This window comes from Physcomitrium patens, chromosome 5, assembly GCF_059467195.1.
Source record: "Physcomitrium patens ecotype Gransden chromosome 5, ASM5946719v1, whole genome shotgun sequence".
NCBI classification, from domain to species: Eukaryota; Viridiplantae; Streptophyta; class Bryopsida; order Funariales; family Funariaceae; genus Physcomitrium; species Physcomitrium patens.
The window spans coordinates 19,326,929-19,338,707 of NC_143414.1; the positions used below are offsets into that span (position 1 = coordinate 19,326,929).

Sequence of the window (11,779 nt, forward strand, 5' to 3'; positions counted from 1 at the left end):
CTCTAATAAATATTTTTTTATTCTTAATCTTTTTATTATTATTTTTTAAAAAATAAAGTTTTTATTTTATTTTATTTTATTGGTGTACAAAGAATATTGGCCCTTTGTTTTTTTTTGTGTGTATATATATATATATATATATATATAGTTCAATGAAAATAGAAATAATTATATATTTTTAAAATATTATAAAATTCTCTCACTAAATTCATAATTTCTAATTATGACACATACTACCAAGTTATAACATCAAATGCTTCAAATGGATGAAGTATCATAAAATCCTTTTTTTTTCTCTGAGAAAGTACATTTTATAATCTCATCGACTTTCAAATACAGATTTCTTTCTAAAAGATTCAAGAATTTTGATCTCACGCCTATCTTCTAAAAATAAATAAATAAATAAAGTATTCTACTTCTGTAAATATTTTTTATCACCTCATATCATCCGTTGTATTGCTGGCGCTAAAACAAAAGCATACTGTAAAAGCATTCAGATCAGTTCCTTATCCCTGTACTCTGTGCGTACAAAAGCAAAGCTACGTTAAAAATCAGTTCACGGAAACATTTTTTACAATTTCGTAAATTATAAAAAAGAGTTTGAAATGTGAAGATTTTTTTCTTGGCGGTCGTAGACTATCACATTGTTGGTCCTCAAAGTTTGGGTCCCCACTGCGGCGTAGAACCAAAGATGGATAAGCAGTACAGGCTGCACAGAAGCCAAGCATTGGGTCCCATTGCAAGAGGGCGAGGCTTTTCTGCAAGCTCTGCCATCTGTGAGCTCGTAAGCCAGCTTTGGTTACAGGAGTTGTGGAAAGCTCATAGAAGGTGGAAACCAACGCAAGGCAGATCAGACATGTGGGTAAGTGGGTGAGTTCACCACAAGGATTCATCTTAAGCCACTACAAGTGTCAAGGAGAGCAGATTCAGCACTCGCTCCTCTGTAAAAATCAATAAACCAATCAATCAATAAACACAGTCAACAAATAAGTTATGATACTGATAACCCCCACAGCTACAATTTCTCCAGGATCCTCGATTTCCACATCGGTAATGGAGCTCTCTTGGCACCTCTCCATCTCGTGTGCTGGCGAGTTCAATGTGTATTAGTTGTTGTTTCAGAAGTATGAGGGAAGCAACGAAAGTTAAAGAATGTGTACCCTTTTTATTTTTTTCTATCGTTCTCTGGCTCCTGCAATGGATTCTCGCCAATTCTGTCTCTCAACCGCGCCGAGGTCTTGTCGAGAACCGTATCTACCAAGTTGAGAGCGACGCCTTCTTCTGGTTGCGACAGTGTTCTGCAAGAGTTTCTTTCAGGTACTGTGTGTAGAGTGACCACCGATGTTACCACCTCCAGTGCTTGTCATGCCTGACTTCAACACAACAGAAGAGCTTGAATTACTGGCTTGGTTGGACAATACACCCACGAGAGCTTTTTTTTTCCCATAGCAACCGACCAAGCAGCCAAATCATGGTTTCGTGACCTCCGCACGCTTGCTAAAAATAACCGTTTCCTGGTTTGCTGCTTTCCAGGAATCAAAACGATTCAGTGACGACCATAATGTGTACAAAAATCATCGGCGTAGAATATGGAGGTGATGTTGACTCATACTGACCTGCACCCAAATCAAACATGACCAGGGTCAAGGTAGAAGATTACCCCAATAGCAGGAAAAGCTGGAGGTAAGCAATCATAGTGTATTCACTAACGAGTCCAGAAATTGGTAGCAGCACACTTGAACGATGGGCAAATTCGTAACACAGGAGAATTAGGCCAGCGAAACGTAAATCCGTGCGTGGGATTACCGGGGGAGTCGACCAACTTTACGATGCATGATGTATTGAAGTCTAGGATTCATAGACGACGGAGGTCGCTCACAAGGAGGGCGTCGTAGTCGGTGGGGCACCTGATCGATTGCCTACTACGTGACTGGACAGGAGACTGACGCTTTTTTACAAGCGCAAGTATCCCTCTGTAATCCAATCTTGGTCTTACGACGATGACCACTTCAACGCTGTGCCCGCCGCAGCTGCAAATTCAGTGGTGATGCTGCGTCGGACGAATCTGTGGGACAACACAAATGTTGCCAGGTTGGGGTTGTGACCATACTCATCTGCACCGTAGCGGAGTATGAGAGAAACATCGGACTCCATAGAGAAATTCTCTTGCTTCTTCTGGTCGCAGGCTGCAGTGTGGGGATCGCATATTTCAACTTGGAAGCTCAGCAGACCGTTTGATCATCACCTGCGGTGGTGTGAGAAGAGTTGCTCCTTTTGCTGGCAATTATTTGCACTTTGATGTCAAGTCGCTGTCGATGGAAGTGAATCAGCCGGGTTGTGAGCGAGGCATGGAGCTTAGGCTGAGCAAGGAGATGGCGACGTGAATACGAATGTGAAGAAGACGAGAACGATTTTAGATCTAGGTCGGTGGAGTGGTTAGGGGAAGATTTCAGCGGAGAAAGAGATAGGAAGAGAGAGATGAGAGATTTGGCCTCTTCTCTTGTGCAAACTAGAGCGCCACCAGAAGCAAGATTCTGGCAGTGCCAGAATCTCCAAGTGTACTGCAAGGGCAAACGGTGTCGGAAGAGAATTGCCTTGAAGGCCATCTGTACCCCCTCGTCGTGGCGTCTGCACTCCTCCATTCGTGTCATAGGACGACTGGAGTTTTGATCGCAGGCTCTCAAGCAAGGTCATTCCTAGGACAGCAGATTAGGTAGACGTGCATAGACAGAGATTGAACTCGCATCAGATTACTCTTGCAGGATTGTGTTAACTTTATGAAATTCCTCCGAAGGTATAACTGACGTTGGATCACACCCCGACGTATACACCTCCAGGGATAGTATCCCGGGTGGCGGAGGTAAGCCTCAACAGTGACGCTGGGTTATGCTTGGAGGTTTTCACATTTATCTGTAGCATTTCCAGCGTGTCTACGATGGTCTGTATTTTAGTGACAAAGTTACCAGTGATGGCCTGAGTAACACTTTTCACAATTTGCCAAGGCTGAAAATTCTAGATAAAAGTCATTTTGCCTGCGTTTCCCATGCTTCTACGGCGTAGCAGGATTGTCCTCCCTAGTTGCAAAGTCAAGTACGATGGAGTAGAACATGTGATGACGAAAAAAGTGCTGGTCGAGGAGAGGAGGGGAAATGTCGTCTGTGAAAACAGCCCACCTCAAAAAAAAAAAACAAAACAAAACAAAACAAAACAAAAAAAAACTCTCTGCATTAGAATGACACGAATTAGATGGAGAACAATCTTTGTGCAGCTTTTCTTTTCCCTCAGATTGGCTACCTTTCCCGTTCTGTGGAAATTTTTGTGTCGCGTTTAAGTTGTGCCATGCTCTTGGGCTGCGCTGTTGCGAGTAGCAATTTTCTCGTCAAACTAGAGTCACAGACAAGGTGAGGAACTCATCGGTAACAGACATGGATGCAGGGAAAAGGTGGTTGCAAGGTTGACGAATCACACTGGCGCGACCAAGATGTACTTCATGGGGCTTGTGAACTCGACGTTCATGGCCAAGAAACCAACGGGACATGTGGAGCTCGTCGCGCTGTCTGAGGAGATGCCAGTGGAGAGATACAAGGACTGGGCCATCAGCAATGACCACAATATCTGTGGCTATGGCTGTCGCGATTGCAGAGCAGGGATCGAGGGTTTGGGGCCTAGCGCCAGCCCACGACGCAGAGCGATAGAGGAGCAACCAGCCGACCTCTGCATGGAGCCTCTGTTTCAACTGGTACGCGAGTCAGATTCTTCGGATTCATCTGAAGGTGATACATCCCTTGTTGCGCACAAGCTCCGAATGCACATCCTGCACGAGACGAAAGCCATGCCATCTTCGTTGGAAAAGGCACCGGTGGAGGTGATGGACAAAGGGTTGGAAAACGAAAAGGATTTATATCAAGAAGGGTCATCCTGCACTAACAAGAGATCAGACATGGTGCAAGCAGAGGAGCCAGTGTCGGAAATGACAACTGCGTCCAATACGACAATAATCAGCAAAATCAGATCGACACCGAAGCTTGAAAGTATTTTTGCAGATGGTCGATTATCCACAAGAGTACAACACCACCCGCTGCTACTGGTAAGGGAGGAGCATGAGGAAAACGCAAGAGCAAGAACAAAAACAAGGGGCATCACCTCAGCTTCGCCTGCTGTAAGAGACGTCACTGTGGAAAGCCCGCCGAAAACTGACGAGGCTCTCGCGAGAGTCTTACAACACCCCCTGCAAGGAACTGTTGAGGATTCTGTGAAGGCCCGAAAGCTAATCGCGAAGATACAAGGCAAAAGCGCTGAGCTATCACAACAGGCTGGTCGGAAAATGGTAAGGAATTCGAAAATCCTCCCCGAGCCACAACCAGATGAGCGAAGCAGGGACAAGTTGCAAGAGAGAAGAATAGCGGCGATCGCGACAACGAAAAATTCGAACTTAGTCCGTGATAACGCAGGATCTGATGAGGAAGAGGAACCAGTATCTTTAAATTACCCAGTTATGGAAAAGATTGAAGGGAGATCATCACCATTGCTCCCTCGCTTGTTGCAAAAAAGGCTTCAGAATCTGCCAAAGTTGGCAGTGACCAGCGAGGACACCAAGCCCGTGCTGGAGGAACGGGAGTTGCGGCACTCCTCACCGATATTGACACAGTTGGACGTTCAGGACGAGCTGTCATTTCGAGTATGGGAGCAGGAGCCGGTACCGAAGCGCAAAACAATTAGCATATCTAGAGATTTCCAGGAGCTTGACCTTGATGCTGGTGATGAGCACGCAAAGCCGAAAGACGTCAAATCGACTGTACTCAATAATGAACGTGGCTCAGTTGTGAAGTCTCGCGGTAGCTTATCGCGCAAGGATGTAAGCGTCACTGTAAATTCTTCGGAGACTACCGAGGTTTTTCAGCCCCTGGAGGTTTCCCTACCAGCATTCGTGAATCTGAACACATTCTCTCAGCTCAACCGAAAAGCAACACCGAATGTGGACGTGAATACCCGGCATTGTAAGGAAGAGCTGCAGCACGATTATCCATCTCCGTCGTCTTTCATATGTGGAACCTCCCCTAAGTCTTTGTTTTCAGACGACGACAGCATGTTTTCAAGGTTTCAGCAGTTCCCCAACTTCGACGCGAGCGAAGTGGCGCTGCCGGTCTGCAAGTCTCCTCGGTCGGTGCTATCCCAAGAGCCCGATGAAATTTCTCATTGCATGTCGGATAGTTCAGAGACTCTCGACAATCGCCCCCTGCACGCGGCCGCTGCAACACTGTCGTGCAACGACGAAGCGTCAGACTTAGAATCGCCCATGAAGTGCAAGAACGTGGACGCAGTGTATAAGCAACGGCCATTTTCGAAGTCTGCTTACGCTGGCAAGAAGACGTTATGCGCCAGGTCTTTGGACGAGGAGAATCCAGACAGAGCACGCAATGGTGCGGCACTGGTGGACGAAGATGTTGCCGATCTTTCAGATTTACGGTACTTTCATGAGGCGGAACAGCGGGAGCCATGGCTTGAGAAGAATGGCGGGGTGTTGGACGACACCGATTTGGACTTCCTCTTGCCTACGGATTTCGAAGAGCTTGACGCAACATCACCAGCACTAGATGCTGTTGAGAGTATAAACTCGGAGGTGATGTTGAACAGCCCGACGAAACCAAAAGGTCAGAACACTTGGATGAAATTCGTGGACGTTCAGTCGCGTGGCTTGAATGATTCACCGGAGGCGACAAAGCACCGACACAACAGATCTTCAAGCTTCCGGAGGTCGAGCATTGAAAAACAAATTCCACCAAGACCTCCCAAGCGCTCGGTGAAATTCGCGCCTGAGCTCGTGCGAGAGCCCTCAACCTTCAAATCCTCAAATCGTCCAAAACCAAAGCCGGCACTTTCACTCCTCAAACTAGAGCCGGCAACTCTGAAAGATGACGATGAGCACATATATCCCAGCGTGAAGAGCTGGGAAGTTGAGGAGAAAGAGGAGCAATCCACACCTACATCATCATCAAGGTCATCTAGACGGTGGCGAAGACATCGCGAGCTGCCAAATGTATCTGGTGATCTATCAGCAAACTCTCCGAATTCACCGCAGGGAGAGATCGAACCCGAAGACAGCCCATCGATCCTCATATCACGGAGACGGTGGCGGAGATTCAGAGACGAGTGGAAGGCAACTTCACCCGGTGACTCAACAAAGTCTGGATGGAGCTCCAGCTACGAACCGCGACACCTGAGCAGGCGTCATAGAATAGTGCAGATCATGCCGTGTGCGGGGAAGCTATTCTCTTGGCCTCACCGACATGCACATCTCAAAACGAGTCGAAGAGGTTCCCTAGTGGACAGTGACAACGAGAGTAGCACTGTGGGAGAAGAAAGCTTTGGCAGATCAGCGAGGAGAGATGCACAGCAAGTTAGGAGAATACTGAAGGGAGGCCAAAAACACTTCCCCAAGGTGACGGTAGCCGAGATTTTGCAAGAAAGTTTTGCGAGTTAAAGCCCATGGATCAACCATCTTGTGTGATTGTAAAATATTCCAAAAAGTTAAAACTGCAACTGCCTGTTTAGACAGATATTCATTTCTCTTTGGGATGATGCTCCGAGTGCATGAGGTAGAGCTTGTCAGCCATAAAAGTTAGATTCAGCAACATGAGTGAAACTAACACATAGAAAACTGCCCCCCCTTTGTACTAATCGTAAATATGAACACATTTACCACTTTCTGATTTGTGCATAACCTTTCCTTGTACAAACCATGTTGTGGACCATGTTTGTTTCTCGTTCTGTCGATGCTCTTAGCATGAAGCTTTTCAATATTGGTTTACGGTGTCTTTTACGTTCTCAATGAATTGTATGTTCATCAAACATTCAGGTTTACTAACAAAGAAGCGCGCCTAGTCAGAAGAATAAACTTTCATTTATCGTCTAGTTTTGTATGTCGGGCCCAAAAATATTAAGAGCTGCATCTTATCATCGATAAACTCCATCACATATCTGACTTAGCAGTTCTATTAACGTGTGACCTTGCAAGAATTTTCAACCAGCTATAGTATGGAGGAATCGACAACCAGGATTTACTTTGTCAAAGAGGAAGTTGGTAGGGTGGCTGTCGGTGAAGAGTAGGAACCTACCAAAGAGGGTTGGGGTTTCCTGGCAGATAGGAGGGATTTGAGGGCATCAAAGGGGAGGTTCTCGGGTTAAGCAAGGCGTTGGAGGGTAGGACATCGTCAGATTCGCATCCACCAGGGGGAAGGCGGTGAAGTCGGAGGGTGGGAGGGTGATGCTAGTAATCGCGATCTGGAGGGCAACTGTGGCGTACAAGAGACTAGCAAAGCGGAAGGATCGGAGGATACTATCTAAATCCTCTAAATAGGGCACTTGGGCTGACGCTAAAGTTGACGCATTGATGGTTAAGAAAAACCGCTACATGCAGGGTATGGCGTAGCGAAAATGCATAAGATGACATATATCTGAGTCTCCACAAACACACGAGCACTGCAAGCATTTCGTTGCAAAAGCTGAAAGAGGAGGAATACAAAACTCTATGGCCTGAATATAATGTCAACAAGCAAGCGCAGATTTAGGTCCACCAAGGACTCACAACCACCACAGGTTAAGAGAGTGCTCTCACTCGACCTGTTGCATCGTCAGTCGTCAAAGGAGGGGAACACTCGAGGCCCAACATATAAAAAAGATCGACTCACTTGTTAAGAAAGAAACTTTAGCAATTAGCTGGGGAGGGAGCTCAAAATGAATTTTGGAACAAGTCTGCAGTAGTTGATAGTCATTAGAAGTCCGACTGCTTTGCTTCGGACCAGCTAAATACAAATCGGCTAAGTCATGGTAGGTTTGTCAACATATTTCTTTATAAGGAACGTGAATTCTGTACTCTGGGACTTCCTAATTTGATCTTAATCATGGTTTATAAGACCGAATCAATGTCTGAAGAATCATGAATGTTTCTAGGATCTGCAAGTATTTTCAGGTGCAATCAGAAACTGAGGTTAAATGAAGAAGGCGTGCAGACAAATGTACAATGAAGAGCATTACATATCTCGACTTAATAAAGTCGGGCACGCAACGCCTGTTCGACTTCAGACCAGTTGTGAACTCTTGTGATCAACGGGTGGGTTGGACCCTGCTCAGTCTTGCTCCAAGGATAGTTCCCGTGCAAATCGAACAGAAGAACCTCGATCCCATGTTCGGCACACTCCAAAGCGTACCGTGGGTTGTCGTCAATGAGAACTTCTACTCCAAGCGACCTAATTACCAGCTCAGTCACAACAGAACTCTCAGAACTTCCATTCTCTCATTCTCTCACTATGCTAAGATACAGAAAGTACGCTGCAAGTGTGTATTGTTAATTCTTATGAATGAAGAATTCAACAATAAAACCTTCACGATATGCTAGATGGGAGATAAGAGTACGTGAGAGAATGACTTCAAGCAATCTAAACCATGTCGATGTAGTTGAACAAAGTACACATGAAAATCGAGAGTGTCCAGCTAAGGATTTGAGTGGTACCTGCAGATTTCAGATTTAGACCGAGCTTCACCCTCCAAGGCGAAATGATTTCCAAAGTGAACCTCCTTGAAGATGCCGCCATAATGCTGATTGATCCAGTCCATGGTTGGCTGCCTTATGACATGTTGCCTGGATCTGAAGATAGCAATACGAACACTTGAGACTGGTTTTAATCGCTACGCATCAGCAACCAGTCAAAGAGTGAAAACAAAAAGAAAAAGAAAAAGAAAAAAGCATCTGTGAACAGCAAAGATTCCAAACAATAACTCAAGCAATCTCACTTTGAAGTCACCGAGTATACCAACCCAAAATATACATGGTCAACAAGGAATCGCAACTGGAAACTAAATCCAAGTTTCGGTACTTACGTAACAACAACGAGGTGGCAGTTCAAAGACAGTTGCTGGAGGGCTTCAAATGCCCCAGGAATTGGTAGAATTCCACTGTTAAAATGCTCCGACTCGAAGAAAGCATGGACACGATCGTTGGCTGCATTTTGTAGACACGACTAACATTTCAAATGACCATTCCCAATGCCTCCAGCTACCCACCTAAATCCAACAGAACTACTGTTTCTACACTAAACATCTGGTTGATACTGTCCTCAGAGGAACCAACTAAGATCCATAATTGTAAGCGTAATTTACCATGAAAACCCTCAAAGAGCAACGGTATCAACCAGATGAATAAATAAACAAAGAATGAACAAGGTATAAAGCGCAAAAAGCTGGACCATTAAGTGCGATCAAACTAACTCAATGTGAATCTGAAGATTACCTTCTGTCTGTGAGCATCTCCAGATCTGCAATCCAGTGGACAAGTTCAAAATCAGTATTTCTTAACATTTGTAATTCATACTGAACCATGTTCGATAGCAGAAAAAGCAGGTGTATATCTCAGCCTGCAAGCATGTAATTGTTACAGGGTTCAGTCTACACGCATCCCCTACCACATCAACCGACTTGATCACTTGGGTAGAAGAGGCAATTGCCTACCTTCATGAAATCATACACATAGTACTCTGACACATTGTGCTGCAGCAGGTATTCTTCGGCGACAAATTTGTTCAAACTGGCTAGGAAGTTCCCAAGCACTGCAAGAACGTTCTCGATTATGATTACAAACCAGTCTAAATTTCGCTTTCCAAAAGTCAACAGTTCATAATCCACATCAAAACACCTTCACAAACCGAACGTCCGCAACATTATTCCTGCTCTTAAACTGACCCGGCACATGCGAAGTATAAGGCTCGGAAACGCGGAATTGAAATTTTGACTTTCATCATTAAAACCGTAACGAATTCCCACCTTCGTCAACATCCACACCGACACGCAGCAGCTTAGAAGGCGCGTTGACCTTTCCGACCACACCTAACATCTGCTCTTGGTCCGTACTCGCTCCTGGATCTTCGTAAAGACCACATTTTGATTCCACGACTTGAGAATCTGTGATGATTGGCACGTCCTGCGCCCTTGCTTCGCCCAGATTTTTCAGGTGCGTGTACAAAGCCATAGGCACTGCATCTGTGCGTCTTCTGCTATCGCCGCCCCGCGAATTGATACATTTACCCCCAGAGCATGACCGCAGAGTACACATTCTAGGAAGTTTGCCATTGTTCCAGACATTTATTGCTATTTTGGTGAATTGTAATGTAGGCAGCGGTAACCATGAGGAACCATCCAACCACCTTGATGTCGGAACCCCTGATGTAATTGCATTCCCGCAGCACCCACATAGGTTGCCACTGCCCACGATGGCCATCTTTCTAGGACAAGACTACCTTGCCTACCACTTGCAAATTTTCCCGCGTCAGTTCGCACTACAAGCTTCCCCCAAAAACTTCCAAGGGTTCCCAACATGTCCTGCTCAATCCAACAATGCACCCGTCGGACGTAATAACCACAATGCGCTCAAGGCGTCATCTTCCCAACGCGAGACTTCCCGTCGTCGCCCTGCACTAACACACTCACGCATTCAACCCTCTGAAGCCAAAGCCACGACTAAGCTGTGAACACGATGCAATTGAATTTGAAGTCCAATGAACTGAATGAGATTCCCAACGGTACCCATCTACAACAATGCACGAGAACAACTTCTACGAAATTCCTGGAGCGCTCCGGACATCCCGAATCTAACTCCTCCAGTGTGCAGATCATTCGAAGAACCACCTCAGATACAGCAAATAATTCCTCGCGAAGAGCGTTAAACTTGCACGCTTAATGGCGAGACTGCTGTCGACAGGCCTCACATGACAACCTCATGCCCTACCTAAGATACACCGCGAAGGGAGATAGATCACTACTACGATCACCTCAAGCCATACTGCACCCAGCCCAAAACTCTGCCTCTCAACCAAACTCACAGCCCATCCTCCATTGCAGCTCATATTCAACTGGAGGAAAGCCCCAAATTTTCAAAAAAATCCCCTAGAAAATCAACGCGCCGCAACCCTACCACCCAAGCACCCCACAACTTATCAAAATGCCACATCCCAACCCACATCAATTCCCAATACGCTCAAATGTCGAAACCCGCCACAGCCCAGAGAACCCAACGTACTCCACACTTGGACACCGCCCCCTCGCAAACCAATTTTCCGATCAGATCAGCTCCAACGCTCCAGGCCACCTCACGGAAAGTCGAATAAAGCCACGGAACAAAATAAAGGCGGTGGGCTAAAGGCGAAGTTTCGTAAAGGAATGATTTCGCCAAGGCGAAGAATGGGAATGATTGATGATGATGGTGTTGATGATGGACTGGAGAACTGGAAGCTTAACGGCGGTGGAGCCCGGTGCTAGCTGCAACAAAGCGAAACAGAAAGCTTCCTCGCACGCAACCAAAGTATCTATCTACCTAATTAATCCCTCCAGGCACTCGCGATGAGAATGGAAAACATCATCATCGTAATCATTCACCGGCCGGCGAAAACGGCAACCAAAAGTTAGCGGTACGGGGATCCCGCGCGGTTCCATGGAACTTGCGCGGTCACTCTGCCAATCCCAAGCTCGCAGAACGCTGCCATCGCCCCGTTGGGGATGAGCTCCGATCCCCCCCAACCTCCCGCAAGCCCTAATAGCAGCTTCTAACCAGGAAAAGACAAGAAGGCTCAGCCCCACCGATGCGGCGCTTCATTCATCCACTCGTCTATTCATCCATGGGAGACACGTTTTCATTCATTCATCCGGAATCCTCTGACTCGGAGACTTGGTCTCGTCCCTGGCGAGGATTTGATTCCATTCGATTCAGCTCTTTGTGCTCTCCTGCCTCCTC

General features: G+C 46.2%; 2 protein-coding genes and 1 long non-coding RNA gene across 9 annotated transcripts; 1 reads left to right on the forward strand and 2 right to left on the reverse strand.

Moving 5' to 3' along the window:
• Positions 1-377: 377 nt before the first annotated feature.
• LOC149989324 (uncharacterized) lies at positions 378-1,945 on the reverse strand. The gene is made up of 2 exons (XR_016503151.1): positions 1,807-1,945; positions 378-1,616 (listed from the first exon to the last, which is right to left on the reverse strand). It is a non-coding gene; the product is annotated as an uncharacterized LOC149989324 (long non-coding RNA).
• Positions 1,610-6,749, forward strand: LOC112282173 (uncharacterized). 2 transcript variants are annotated; one of them, XM_024519516.3, is made up of 2 exons: positions 1,610-2,860; positions 3,436-6,749. In XM_024519516.3, the coding sequence occupies exon 2, from the start codon at positions 3,482-3,484 to the stop codon at positions 6,479-6,481; it is 3,000 nt and encodes a 999-aa protein (XP_024375284.1). In that variant the 5' UTR covers positions 1,610-2,860; positions 3,436-3,481; the 3' UTR covers positions 6,482-6,749. The 2 variants fall into 2 exon arrangements, with proteins under 2 accessions (XP_024375284.1, XP_024375285.1); XM_024519517.3 differs by having other exon boundaries at positions 2,720-2,860; positions 3,424-6,749.
• Positions 6,750-7,735: 986 nt separating this feature from the next.
• LOC112282705 (uncharacterized) lies at positions 7,736-11,570 on the reverse strand. Of its 6 annotated transcripts, none has more exons than XM_024520684.3 (7): positions 11,069-11,570; positions 9,817-10,461; positions 9,505-9,602; positions 9,287-9,311; positions 8,878-8,998; positions 8,510-8,644; positions 7,736-8,246 (listed from the first exon to the last, which is right to left on the reverse strand). In XM_024520684.3, the coding sequence occupies exons 2-7, from the start codon at positions 10,268-10,270 to the stop codon at positions 8,045-8,047; spliced, it is 1,035 nt and encodes a 344-aa protein (XP_024376452.1). In that variant the 5' UTR covers positions 10,271-10,461; positions 11,069-11,570; the 3' UTR covers positions 7,736-8,044. The 6 variants fall into 6 exon arrangements, with proteins under 6 accessions (XP_024376452.1, XP_090106934.1, XP_090106936.1 ...); XM_090250808.1 differs by having other exon boundaries at positions 11,010-11,569; XM_090250810.1 differs by having other exon boundaries at positions 9,817-10,466; positions 11,069-11,553.
• Positions 11,571-11,779: the final 209 nt, after the last annotated feature.